This window comes from Lipophrys pholis, assembly GCF_963383615.2.
Source record: "Lipophrys pholis genome assembly, chromosome: 3".
NCBI classification, from domain to species: domain Eukaryota; kingdom Metazoa; phylum Chordata; class Actinopteri; order Blenniiformes; family Blenniidae; genus Lipophrys; species Lipophrys pholis.
In genome coordinates, this window is record NC_137627.1 from 28,200,426 (window position 1) to 28,214,756 (window position 14,331).

Sequence of the window (14,331 nt, forward strand, 5' to 3'; positions counted from 1 at the left end):
GGCCGACCGATAGTCCTCCTCCATGGCCTCCCCGAACTCCTCCCAGGCCCGAGTTTTTGCCTCCACCACGGCCCGGGCTGCGGCCCGCCTGGCCTGCCGGTACCCGTCAGCTGCCTCAGGAGTCCTATGAGCTAACAGCGCCCGATAGGACTCCTTCTTCAGCTTGACGACATCCCTTACTTCCGGTGTCCACCACCGGGTTCGGGGGTTGCCGCCACGACAGGCACCAGAGACCCTGCGACCACAGCTCCAAGTAGCAGCTTCAACAATGGAGGTGGAGAACATAGTCCACTCGGACTCAATGTCTCCAACCTCCCCCGGAATCCGTGAGAAGCTCTCCCGGAGGTGGGAGTTGAAGACTGCGCGGACAGAGGGCTCGGCCAGGCGTTCCCAACAGGCCCTCGTGACACGTTTGGGCCTGCCGAGTCTGTCCGGCCTTCTCCCCGTCCAGCGCATCCAACTCACCACCAGGTGGTGATCAGTTGACAGCTCTGCCCCTCTCTTTACCCGAGTGTCCAAGACACGTGGCCGGAGGTCAGATGACACGACCACAAAGTCTATCATCGACCTCCAGCCTAGGGTGTCCTGGTGCCAAGTGCACTTATGGACACCCCTGTGCTCAAACATGGTGTTCGTTATGGCCAAACTGTGACTAGCACAGAAGTCCAATAACAGAACACCGCTCGGGTTCAGATGAGGGAGGCCGTTCCTCCCAATCACCCCTTTCCAGGTCACACTGTCGTTGCCCACGTGGGCATTGAAGTCCCCCAATAGAACAATGGAGTCCCCAGTTGGAGCACTATCCAGCACCCCTCCCAGGGACTCCAAGAAGGTCGGGTACTCTGTACTGCTGTTCGGTCCGTAGGCCGAGACAACAGTCAGAGACCTGTCCCCTACCCAAAGGCGTAGGGACGCAACCCTCTCGCTCACCGGGGTGAACTCCAACACATGGCGGCTGAGCTGTGGGGCAATAAGCAAGCCCACGCCAGCCCGCCGCCTCTCACCGCGGGCAACTCCAGAGAAGTGGAGTGTCCAGCCCCTGTCAAGGAGCTGGGTTCCAGAGTCCAAGCTGTGGGTGGAGGTGAGCCCGACTATATCTAGCCGGTATCTCTCTACCTCCCGCACAAGCTCAGGCTCCTTCCCCCCCAGCGAGGTGACGTTCCATGTCCCAAAAGCTAGGTTCCGTGTCCGGGGATCAGGTCGTCGAGGCCCCTGACGTCGACTGCCACCCAATCCACATTGCACCCAACCCCTACGGTTGCCTCTGTGGGTGGTGAGCTCCCAGGAGGAAGAGGAGGGACCCGCGTCATTCCTTCGGGCTGGGCCCGGCCGGGCCCTGCGGGCAAAGGCCCGGCCACCAGGCGCTCGCATGCGAGCCCCAACCCCAGGCCTGGCTCCAGGGTGAGGCCCCGGCTGCGCCTCGCCGGGCGACGTCACTTTCCTCTTTCGTTGTATTTTCATAGGGGGCTTGTTGAACTGCTTTTGGTCTGACTCGTCACCTAGGACCAGTTTGCCTTGGGAGACCCTACTGGGGGGCAAGCCCCCCGACAACATAGCTCCTAGGATCATTCGGGTACTCAAACTCCCCCACCGCGATAAGGTGGCAGTTCAAGGGGGAGCATCAGGATGTCTCTTGAGAATAGGCTGCGTTACGAATAGACAGCCAAATAATTATGTCCTTGAAATGATTAATACATCAGTAAGGCTCAAATAAGTGTTTATCACTTAAAATAGTAATTATTTAACCGTTAAGTCTTAGAGACAGTGTGTGTGAGTGATTAAGTGATTAAAGACAGCAGCCTTGTTATCGGCGGGTTACTGTCTGTTTCATAATGTAGACACAGTGTGGAGCCAAAGCGGTAACACGGTAATAACAGCCTGTAGCAAATTCATTAATTTTAAATAAATAACTTTGTTAAATTACATTGCTGTGCAATATAAAATAGTATAGATGAGGAAAAAAAAGTTTTTTTAAGTAGGAAATACAGGTTTGCCTATCGAAAATGAAATTTTGGTCCACCATTAAGCTGGTCAGAGAAATTTGTCCGGAAGCCAAACTTAATTGCAGACCCCTGTTGTACAGTTAAAGGCCTTTTAACCAAGAGAAACGGAATGATCTGGTATGAAAATATAAAGTCTATTTCCAGATGGAGAGCAGTGACTACAGCGAGTAAACAGGACAGCTCACAACATATTCCACTAAACTTCACCAGCTCACGGGAGATTTTCATTAGTTTCGTTAGTAATAATTCAGGACCATTGGGAGAAGCTTTCACAGTCACTCTGCAACTTCGGTACAAACAGGAGCTATGAAACCTCCCATCATGTGAAACAGACACTCGTCTGCTCCCAAATACATAGCTGTTTGGTGTTTCCACTTTGACAGTTGAGAGAACTCATCATTGGAGAGACTCTTTCTGTGAACGTCTGGGGATAAAGGCTGGGAGTGGGAAGAGCAGACAGACAGAGAAACGTTTCAACATCGGATCACAAACATCATGTTTGATGTTTGATCATGGCGGAATCGGACTGGTGAGGTTGGAGTTGACGAGCAGCTCAGGTGCTGATGATCAGGGTGTAAATTGGTTCACTATTGGTGGAAGAAACTAGAAGCGGAGGTGTGTAAAGTCCCCTTTAGACTTCATAAGAATAAAAAGTTAGTTCGGCCCTCCAGGGTCTTGCCCAAGAAAATGGCGAGCTCTCTCTGGCTGAAGAAAATGTGCGTGGCCTGCTGTGAGGGGGCGTGGCCTGCGAGTTCGACAGCTTCTTCTTTGAGTATGAACTCTCCTGCCAAAACAAGCAATTTCTTTTTTCCTACAGCTGGCTGACGTCACAGCCAAACTTTTCTTCTTGTTCTTATGGGAGCATGCAGGGGCCCTAATGCGACTCAATTGCAATTTCTACTCACAAGTGACCCAGATCTATCTGTTCTGGGACAGTGTGAATGTTGTAATTCTGATGTTTGCACAGCAGATCCAGGCCTCCGTCATATGGTTGCAACTCAGATCTGAGTGAAGAATGGAAGAAATGGATGTCATAGACAAAGGAGATGGATCTTTGGAAAGATTGTGAGGTTTTGTGTCTGAATCTTGATTTCAGATTCACTCTGTAAACAACGTACTCTGCAAGATGTCATGCCTTCATCTGCACATGTGATCAGTTTGAGGTCGGATAACGCTCACACTGCAGTCTAAAGTAGGCAGAGTTTAAAATGTAGTGTGAATGATCACCCAAAGAAATCAGATCTCAGCAAAAATCTGAATTGTGCATGAGGACCTGCAGTGTGAACACAGCCTGAGAGACAACCAGAGAAGAGGAAGGTCAGCAGCAGATGAGAGACTGAAAGACAGAGAGCTGGTGGACATGAAGGACAGAAGGGAGATATGGTGTGTGTTCAGGAGACATGATGGAGGAGAAGAGAACTGATTCAAACTGCCCTATCACAGAGTAGATATTAGAGAAGAGGGCAGAAACAGGACTGAACTGCACATAGATGTAAACCAGACAGGGACTAAGAATGAAAACTAAAAGCAGTACAACAGGAAATAAAAGGTCAAGCATACCAGCAGCAGTTTGATCTGCCATTACTCTCCTTCTCTGCTGGTTTGAGGCTCAAGCTTGTCAGACTGAGGGTACATTTGGCCTTGGAGTTTTGTTTCCATATTTGTTCTTGAGTCCAGTTATGATCCAGTCTCAGGACCAGCGGTCGTCACACTCTGCTGGGTGTTGTGCCTCATGCACAGGGTCCCTCAGGCTGCACACACCCTCTAAATATTCATCAGGATTTCTGTGCTTTCTGGGAAAATGCCCATGCCCCTCCAATCTCAAGCTTGTTTTAGCTTCAAAGTTCAAACCTCTGTGGCAGCAGTGGCAGATTTCCCTCTCTGAGAGACAGACTGTAAGCCTGGCCAAGTGGAAAATTGTACCACTGTCACTCTCAATCTCTCAGAGTTTCTCTCTATCTGTCTGGTGTCACAGCTGTAACTGGTGAGATGGATCTAACAGTTGGCTTCCTCCCCTCTGAGATCATCTTAAACTCACTACTGGTAATTCTGTCAAATCATCCTCATTCTGCTAAAATATCCGCTTTGAAACGAGTGAAGCTCATAAAGAATGAACACAGTCTGCTCTCATTGAGTTTCTGCTTAATTCCACATCATGGAACCATCTTTATACTTTTGTCTCTTTGAACTTTGTGTGTGACTCAGAACCAGAGGCTGTCACAGCCTCACACTTCAGTCTGGTGTTCCAGACGTGGCTGTAGGTCTGACTTCAAAATCTCCAACTCCAAATGAGTTTGATCCAAAAGATCTGGACTAAGATGAGTTTGACAGCCGTGATTGAAAACCTACCTAATCAGGGATTATCTTACTTTGACACTTCCTCAGCAGCGTAGTGAGCCCGCTGCCTAACTCTGACTAACCCTAACCCTAACACTGACGAGCTGCTGAGCTTCTTGATAGATAATAATTCATTTTTAATCCATCTTTTATTATCATTACCTTCATTATTACATTTGAAGCGGCAGAGCAGTGGATGGCACTCTCCCACACTTTTCCTTTGAAAGTAGTTTGCATGTTCTCCATGGGTACATCCGAATAGTCCCTCCTATCTCCTTTCCTATCCACTTTTTCTTAATCCCGGAAGAGTTTAAGTGGCAGCCGTGATAAAGGACGTTTGAATTCTCAATAAGCTAAGGAAAGGAGGCTCAATGCTTCCTTTACAACAGGGGTCTCAAACTCGCGACCCGCGAGACGATATTTTGTAGCCCACACCTTGCTGCAAAAGTGTAACGTTATTGCGGTCCACGATTGAAGTGGACCTCCAATGCGCGAAGTGAGAGTAAACGATGTGTTTACTTACTTGGATAAATTCAAGAACTTAACAATTTTATTCGTTGGAAGCACGGGACATATCATGTCCATTGTTAGTTGAACTAGTCCAATGGACAAAAGTTTCATTAATATAATACACAACATTGGATGTTGTCTCTATATGTTTATTTTTGTACAACTTTTTTTGTGGAATCCCTGATGCAGCCCAGCCTCACCCAGACTCTGCCTCCAGCGGCCCCTGGGTCAATTGAGTTTGAGACCCCTGCTTTACAACCTCCTTTAGCATAGAAAACACTGATGCATCCTTTACCAAAAGGAGACCAGCTCATGCTGCCCCACAATCTCTTGTGGCGACAACATTTAAAGGGACCCGCTCATCAGGGCAACTCACAATGACTCAACACAGATCATGTTAAGTTCCCAAAGCAATAATTTGCCTTGAACAACTTTAAATTATCTAAAACCCAGATCCCAACTATGAATGTTATGTAGATATTGTGAAACAAACACAGTAAACTTTTTGTGCAGCCTCTTCTCAGATTGCATTGATTATTTATTCACCTGGAAGCAGTTTCACTTTAGTTCCATGTAGCCTGGCAGCCTCTTTTCCTTTGAGTTACATTCAAACCTTGAGATATTTGAGTTTATATCAGCAGTTAGAGGTACAGGGGAAAGTGGTCGAAATGCGCTTTTTGTAGTCCATTTGTGTAAATTTGTAGTTTTTTTCACCACGGCAGACGTCACGAACCTTCGCCGCTGGCAGATTATTATTACATCACCTAGTCGAAGTGAGGTCCGACTGTCACAACAATGTTTTCTCTCTCTCTCTCTCTGAGTAGAGTGTGTGCAGAGTGACTGAGGAGAAACTGAAGAGCCAGTGGGACAGGAAAAAGTGAAGGAAGGAGAGGAGGAGTGGAAGGAGGAGAAGCAGGAGGGAAGGAGTGCAGGGGGAATAGTGCAGAGGGTCCTTTAAATTGTTGAACAAAAAGAGTTGAGGTGGAGGTGGAGAATAGCAGTGAAGCTGGAGACGGAGAGGAGACTAGTGGAGGAGGTGCAGGTGGAGAGAAGAGGTTTGTGGAGGAGGTGTGTGTGGAGAAGAGGACTGTTGAAGGAGGTGCAGGCAGTGAAAAAATTGTTGGAGGAGGTACAGGTGGAGAGGAGATGGGTGGAAGAGGTGCAGGTGGAGAAGAGACTGTTAAAGGAGGTGCAGGTGGAGAAGAGGTTGGTGGAGGAGGTTCTGACGCTCATCTTGCCTCTCAGGAGGACAGCAGTCGCACTGAGGTTCAGGAGGAGTCGGAAAAAACTGTAAAGGGAGGAGCAAGACTGGATGTGGAGATGGAGGAGGAGGAGAACAGTGACAGGCTGCTCAGAGCCAAAAGGAAACAGGACGTAGAGAGCGGCCCTAAAGGAAAAAAAGTGAACTCTAACAAAGGCAAAGCCGTGACTTCACCAGAGGATTCTGAAGCTGATCGAAGTTGAGCTGAGGAGAATGAAGAGTTGAGCAGTGACTCCTCTGAAGAAGAGACTGTGAAAAATATTTACGGAGTTACAGGAATGAAATGGTTCCTACAACAAACAAAAAAGGTATACGTATTAAGGAGTTTTTTCCAGACCCAAAACATTTGTTAATCATGGCCAAAGTCAACATGAAAGTGAAAGGAAAGGCGGGGCTCAATGAACAGGAAGTGTTCAAATTGAAAGGTTTATGGTGAAAGTCACCCAAGACCTCCTCCAAGACCAGAATGCGCCACTGTGATTGTTTTCTGTTAAAATGAACATATTTGAGTGTTTTCAACCTGAGAGAAATGTTCCTGTTTTATCAAAGTGTTTTTAAAATTCAATGTTTTAAATGATTTTATTGCTCCCACTGCTTCCTTCACTGGCTGTGGGTGGAACCTCCTGATGGGGGGCTGGACTGGGCCTCCTGCTGGGGGACTGGACTGGACCTCCTGTTGGGGGGTGGGACTGGACCTTCTGTTGGGGGGTGTGACTGGACCCAATGCTGGGGGGCTGGACTGGACCTCCTGGTGGTGGTGTGGGACTGGACCTCCTGTTGGGGGGTGGGACTGGACCTCCAGGAGTGTCGACACCAGGACTCCACCTCACACTGTCAAGAGTACTGTTACACCTGGGACCCCAGTTCACACCAGTAATCCTGGTCCACCCAGTTGGCGGGCTTCAAAAGACTGTGGTGCTGCTGCCGATCTTCTCGGACTGAGGTTGGTCCACCTGGTCCACCACGCAGAACGTTTGCTGGGGAAATGGTTGGAGACCATCTGAAGACCAGTCTGTGGAGGATGTGCAGTGTGTGGGGGCGAAACCCCTGATTCAGGGGACCCTTATTTAATGATCTGCAGAGGTCTGGCAGACTGTTCTGTTCTGGTCCTGACCCGGGTGGAGTCAGGCTAATTTTTTAACTGTTTCCACTGGAAGAACAGACTTTGTATCGATGGAGCATCAAGGTCTGAACCAGACTGAGCTGAACGAATGAAATGAAACATGTCAAAATAGATGTGAAAAGTTATTTTGTACACCTCAATAAGAACATAAATATGTTTTTTGAAAAGTCTCTCTCTCTCTCTCTCTCTCTCTCTCTCTCTCTCTCTCTCTCTCTCTCTCTCTCTCTCTCTCTCGTAATTCAAATGGCCTTTAGAGTATCCCCTTATTTTTTTTTTCCTATGTGACAATCACGTCCAACCCTGAAGCAATCATGAATTCTCTGAGAAGGCCATAAAAACAAAAAAAGAACACACTACCAATTCAATAAGTTATTAACACTTGTATAAATATGTAAGCATGCAATAATTCAAGCATTCAAAAACAATCCTCACTCCCATCCACATCTAGAGGAGTTCCTCTTCTTAACCGGATCAGGCTTCAGGTTCCTCAGCAGTCCTGGATTAACATAATTCATGGTGTTAGTTTGAATCCACAGCATCCTCCAGTAGAACCAGTAGAAGACATTTGTATGATTGAGACAAAACAATATGGTCAATAGTACCTTCACCTCTCAATTTAAACATTAAAGTAAAGTTAAATAGCTTTATATCACGGGTGAAGTGTGGACTCAAAGGTCGGATACAGCTGGTTGCGAGACGCGGTCTCTTTATTAGACAGTAAAGGGAAAAGGGGAGGTGGAAAACGCTGAAGCTGAGTCGAGGTTGTGCAGGCAAGGATCACAAATCTTAAAAGTCAGAGGAGGGCTGGACTGGAATCTTAATCGGACAGAAAAAGGATCAAAAACCACCATGAGACTAGAAACAGGGAACAAGGCTGGAGCGACTGGTGAAACAACACAGACAAGCTGGCAACAAGACACAGAACTGAAGCCCAACTTAAGGCCTCTTCATCGTCCATAAGAACAAGAAGAAAGTTTGGCAGTGCGGGGTCCTGCCGAACAAAATGACGTCATTTCCTTCAGCCAGCTCCTTCTGGCCGAACAAATTTGTTTCAGCTGTGCCAACCGTCCTGGCCGAACTATGTAGGAGCCGCACTGCCGAAACTTCTGCACTGCCGTGTGCTGCGCGAGCTGCAGTGGGAAGAGTCAGGCGCCACGATGACAGCAGCTCACAGCTGCACAGAGAGCTCGGAAACAATGACAAGCTCGTGCCGAGCCAGACTGGAGCAGAGAGACCGCAGCACCACCCGCGTCCAAACAAACAAGCGCTGTGCTTTCACTTTATTTCTGGATGTGTCTGAATCAAAGGCTTCAATATCAGGAAGAATGGAGGTGTAGAATGATAGAACGCAGCTCTACAGCCGTGACCTATGTAAACACACGCTGATCGACAATAAAATTTGTCTTTCACATGACACGCCATTAAAAGGCACATTTTATAGCTAAAGAAATCCAAGCTTTCATTTACAGTAGTATGTACTTTGTATAGTAGTTACTGATGAACCAAAAGTATTCCTTTATTATAAAGATGTACTGTTGAGCGTCTCTCGTTCCCTCGCTTCATTAATTTAAGGTAACGACTTATTATCTCGTTCCCACGCGTTATTATCTTTTTTTCTCTATGTCCACTTTCTATGTCGCTCTCTCGGTCAAAATAAAAAAAAAGATGAGGCACCATTATGCCGTCGATCATCCCAGCTCAGTTTTCATGTTCCACTTTAATATCCTGGGAGCAGCGTAGTTTGTCATGTTTTATGGTAGTTTTATAGACCAGATAAAACCACTGCGCTGCCGTCCACCACAATGCTTAAGACAAAACACAGAAGTGTGGAGACTTAAAAGTGTGCGGAGCCTTGGGCGGAGTGGCATCAGGGACTCTAACCATTGTTGTTAACCTCCCAGTTAACTTTGACTGCGACGTTAGCTAACGGGATGACTAACCATGTTTTAAACAACGCATATTTAACAGTTGGTTAGCTAACGGCGGGTTAAGGATTTAACCAGCTTTTAGGGCTTAACCAGTGGTTAAAATAACCCAGTTTTGAACAACTGAGCCCAGATCGTTGTCCAGCCAGCACTCTACTCCCACAGCCACAGCTGGACATGCCCATCTGGATATGATAGGAAGAAGAAAGGGAGAAAAACCAAAACCAAGGAAAATGGCACCCCCTATGTGGCAGCCGAGGTACAGAGCTTGACAAGAATAATCGTCTCCTCGTATCCTCCTACAATTTAATGATTTAACATTGGCCTGAACTCTCAGAGCTTCTGTAAAAATAAGTTGCAACAAATGAAAAATTGTGAATTTACGCTCCATTAGAAACGAGCTTTATTCAGACGACCAGATAGGTAGATGCTTACACAGATACAGACACAGACACAGACACAGACACAGACAGACACAGACACAGACACACACACACACACACACACACACACACACACACACACACACACACACACACACACACACACACACACACACACACACACACACACACACACACACACACACACACACACACAACTTACCATCATGAGTCAATGAGGAGACGTTACTATGCTGCATATTTTATTTTATTCATTACTATTTGTCATTGACGGTACAATTTTCACAATAATGACATTTTGTTGACATTTAACAAGAAATGTTCAAGGTTAGAACATGAGTTACCAGTCACATGGTGTAGATGTGTGGGTAGAAGATCTCTGTGTGTTTTTATCCGATTCTCTGCAACACGTCTGTGGCTCTACGGACGAGTTTTATGCCACTGAAGGAAAAACAAAATTGGGGGGCTAAAAAAACCCAAAACATTTGTGCGCTTCAGAAAAAGTGGAAAATCAAAGTCTAGATTTTTTTTTTTCACGGAGAGATGTCTATCCATCCCTCATCATTTGCCCATAGATGTGAAATCACATTAAATCACTTAATTCTGACTATATATGGTTGCTTACTGCTTATGGACATGTGATTTTAGCAGGATTTTCTTGATTAATAATAACACCCCGCGATCCGTGTCTTTGTCCTTCGTACTCGACAAACTTCCGCGGCGGAACAACACTGCAGGCTGCACTGTCTCTTATAGTCCTAAAACTGATAACTGACTGTGTTTGTGACAAAGCTTCAATGTGAAAAACACACATGTGATGAAACCAAATTAGATGCACCAAAACATCATGAGGAGCTTTTTTTTTCTTCTCTGACTTTGTCACACTTCATACAACTTCATTCAATTCAAAGAGGCACTTTGATTTTGATGAAAAACATCAATATCATAAAGCAGTTAAGAATAAAAACTCTGTAACCTTTCTAACCACTTTAAATTAAAATTTATGTGCAGCCACAAGCCATGTCTTTAAAATGAAGAGAACACAGCTCATAAAGACTTTGCTTGTGTTGTATCTATGAAGTTTCTGAACTACAAGTTAGAACTGTATATGTTTCCTTTACTTTGTTATTTTCAATATTGTCATTTGTCCATTAGAAAGATAAGGTTGTGTGAGATTCACATATAATTTTGTGAAAAACAAAGCCCCTACAGAGGGGATGTTGAGCCACCTGGGGCGGCAGACTTTATTATATTATATTATATTATATTATATTATATTATATTATATGCATGTACTATAGGAAACATTTTGACTTCAGTTCTATTAAACTTCAGGGGCCTCATTTATAAAAGGTTGCTTACGCACAAAACAGGCCCTGAAAGATGCGTACGCCACTTCCTACGCAAAGTTTGTGATCTAAAAAAAAAAATCGGTGGCAGAATGTGTGTACTTTTACGTAAACTTTTAATCTTGCACACGCACATTTTGGAGACAGGGGAACCTGATAGTGCTGATTGTGAGGTGGAGAATTGAAGCCAGACTCATCTCATACATTTATTATCTTCAAATATCAGACTTATAGATCCAGGTAATATTCTAGATGTTTCTTTAGTGGAACATTACAACTGAATCAGCAGCACCATGTTCATATGTCATAGTTTCATCTTCAAATGGTACAGAGCGGTGGCTAGAACTGATTGATTATCAATTGTGACACAGTGTGTAACAATCAGTCTAATTTCAGAGTAAGCACATAAATAGTGCGGTGACAGCCGTGAGTAGAGCTGCAGTGTGGATGCTCTGCACAGCCATGCGCTATGGACGCACTGTTTCGGAGTGCACCATTGCTGGAGACAGACGACCTCCTCCACCATCCGCCTCCAACTCCAGTGACTGAGAATACAAGACAAGTCAAGTACAATACAAGTCCACTGAGCCTTTTCACAAGTCCATGTTCAAATATTTAATTCATACATTTAATAAACAGATAAAACTGAACTTTATCGGTCTGCTGTGTCTCCACCAAAATGTCTCCTTCCCTCTGCGACACTCTGACACACGGTGGCCGTCACAACCATGGGGGCTGTTTTGGTGTCCAGTGTGTGCTCTGGTGCTGCCCCCATGATGTCAATCTCATCTGAGCCTCCACCTTCAGATCAGACTCTTCTTTTTGGACTGTTCAGTCTGCCTGTGAAGGCAGAAATCTCTCTGTAGCTCTCACACTATTTCCAGCGGTCATGACGTGATGCGGATCAATAATTTCTTTCTTTTATTAGTGATTCCACTACTGTGACACCTAATAATATCATTCTCCTGACCTCCACCTCCTCCATGACTATTTCTCTCTCCGGAAAATTCATTTTCTTTATCTTTTCTGTCAGGATTTAGCATCAAATGCTGGTGATCGACGGGCTGATTGAGATGCAATAATATTGATGAGGCACTTTGCATTGACCATTTATGGTAGAAAGTGGGCGTGTTGAGGGCGGGAGATGAGCTGTCAACCTTCCAGGTGGACTGAGATCTATAAAAGGAAGGTGCGTGCAGATGTGCGTACGCACGATTTTATAGATCCAAATTTTTTGGGTGACTGCCATTTTCAGCTTTTGGGCGAACCTACATTTTTAGTAGGAATCCTACACAAGGTTTTATAAATGAGGCCCCTAGACCACAATGGAGTGTATTTCTTTATCAGAGATGCAAATGACACTGCTGCTTTATTAAACAGATTAAAATTGTGATTTATAATCCGCTGAACATGGCATTTAAAATTAAATCTGACTCCATGATTTTAGATTCTCTAGTTTTGTGCTGGAAGTAGTTCTTACTCTGAACTTTCTGCAAAGACAAACTAAAATAGTGATTCATGCTTACAATGACATGACCTTTGTCTCAGTCAATATCATAGAATCACATTTTAGGATTCTACTTCTAATCCATCATCTGTAAACACATATGTATCATGCTGAAAATATTCTTAAGAGAGTTGCAAATACTTTAATAAAAGGTTGTGAATACTATAAAAAAGATTTTATTGACTGAAGCAAGGATCTGTTTATTAGGTTAGTTAAACCTGGGAATCAGAAATCAAGGTTCAGTGCTGAACTGAATCAAAATGTCCAGCTCTCTCTGGGCTAAACCTGCAGCTCTACAATGCTGACTGGGTCTTTCCATGGAAACGTGTGACGCTGAAAGGTGTCAGGTTGTAGGACGGCACTTCTCCCAGCGCGAGCTCACACAGAACCTTTCCAATGATGGGTCCAAACTTGAAGCCGTGACCTAGAGGAGAGAGATAGTTCTAGTGAGCTATTGTAGGTATGGACACCTTCTAACAGCGTTACTCAAATCAGTGTGCTCACGTGAGCACATGTCCTCCAGTCTGTGCCTATAAGTACATACAGGCTCTGAGTCAGGCCACGGGTTCAAACTCCACATGAGTGAACACATGAAAGCAGGAGCAGAGCTGTTTCGATGCCTGTCAGCAAGCATTTACTCACTTCATGAACACGTGAAAAACATTAATTTAAGGGAGATTTGTCCTTTCCCTGCATAACAGCTGCACGTGTTGAGATGAGAGGAAGCCTATTTTCAAAATGCAGCAGGCTGACTCTTTCTGTTGCTGAGGTCTGAGAGGAAAAGCGTGGATGTCAATAGGGCTTGAAGAAAGCAGCGCAGCAGCATCAGACAAAGGTCTCTCAGCTCCTGTGGATTCAGCCCGTCTTTGAAGTCCTCAAAACTGGGCTCTGAGAGTGTGGACACATGCGTTTTCATCTCACTGGAAAAGCGGAATGTAAAATCTCAGGAGATGGCCAAAGCACACAGCATGACTGTGTAGCTATGGCAACACCCTGCACAGCACTTTGGCCGGGCTTTGATGACAAATGCATAAGGCACATAGTGAACAAGTGGGGAAGGAAACCTTTATTTTCCTGTGATGGATCGGCCCTCCACACAACACACATTATACAAAGTGACTCAGGCATTCCAGCGTGACATCTCCGCCACCTTTGGCTTTGCAAAAAGGACAGAAATGATGAAAAGGTTTAAACTTCTCTGTGGAAACTGCATGTAAGGAGCTGCTGTTTAACACTTAGTGAAACTCCATAATGTTTGCAGTGGTCTGGAGTTAAAATGACCAGGGACTTCTCTCCATCAGATGCATCTCCTGAGTGTTTGGATGTTTAAAGAAAACATTTTCTGTCCTGACGAACTGTTAAATGTGAGCAGCATCACAACAGACCCTCTTCAGCTCCAATCTCCGACTGCTAGATAGTAGCTTCTAGCCACACCCTCCTTTAGTGGCCATACTGACGGAGGACAGCATCTCTGCCTCCGTGGCAACCCGCATGTTTGACCAGAGCTGTCCTATACAAAGAAAAACGAAGAGGTTTTTCACCTCATGACAACGTGCAGAGGATCAGACTGTTCACTGACCAGAGGATCAGACTGTTCACTAACCAGAGGACCACACTGTTCACTGACCAGAGGACCACACTGTTCACTGACCAGAGGATCAAACTGAGCAGAGGATCAGAATGTTTACTGACCTGGGGATCAGACTGTTCACTGACCAGAGGACCACACTGTTCACTGACCAGAGGATCAAACTGACCAGAGGATCAAACTGAGCAGAGGATCAGAATGTTTACTGACCTGGGGATTAGACTGTTCACTGACCAGAGGATCATGGCGTCAATGCCACAGTAGCTTTAACATTGTCTGTGTAACATGCTTTTTTTTTTTTTAATTGAGATTGACCGATGCTCC

The 14,331-nt window shown here is 45.3% G+C and overlaps 1 protein-coding gene across 2 annotated transcripts in view; it reads right to left on the reverse strand.

Moving 5' to 3' along the window:
• Window positions 1-11,010: 11,010 nt before the first annotated feature.
• The window catches only part of pipox (pipecolic acid oxidase), a 38,897-nt gene continuing 35,576 nt past the window's right edge, over window positions 11,011-14,331 (reverse strand). Inside the window, exon 8 of one of the 2 annotated variants that reach the window (XM_080460214.1) lies at window positions 11,011-12,843. In XM_080460214.1, the coding sequence (XP_080316340.1) occupies window positions 12,713-12,843 (131 nt within the window). In that variant the 3' untranslated portion in view covers window positions 11,011-12,712. The remainder of the gene's footprint in view (window positions 12,844-14,331) is intronic. The other variant, XR_013935231.1, reaches the window with a different exon arrangement.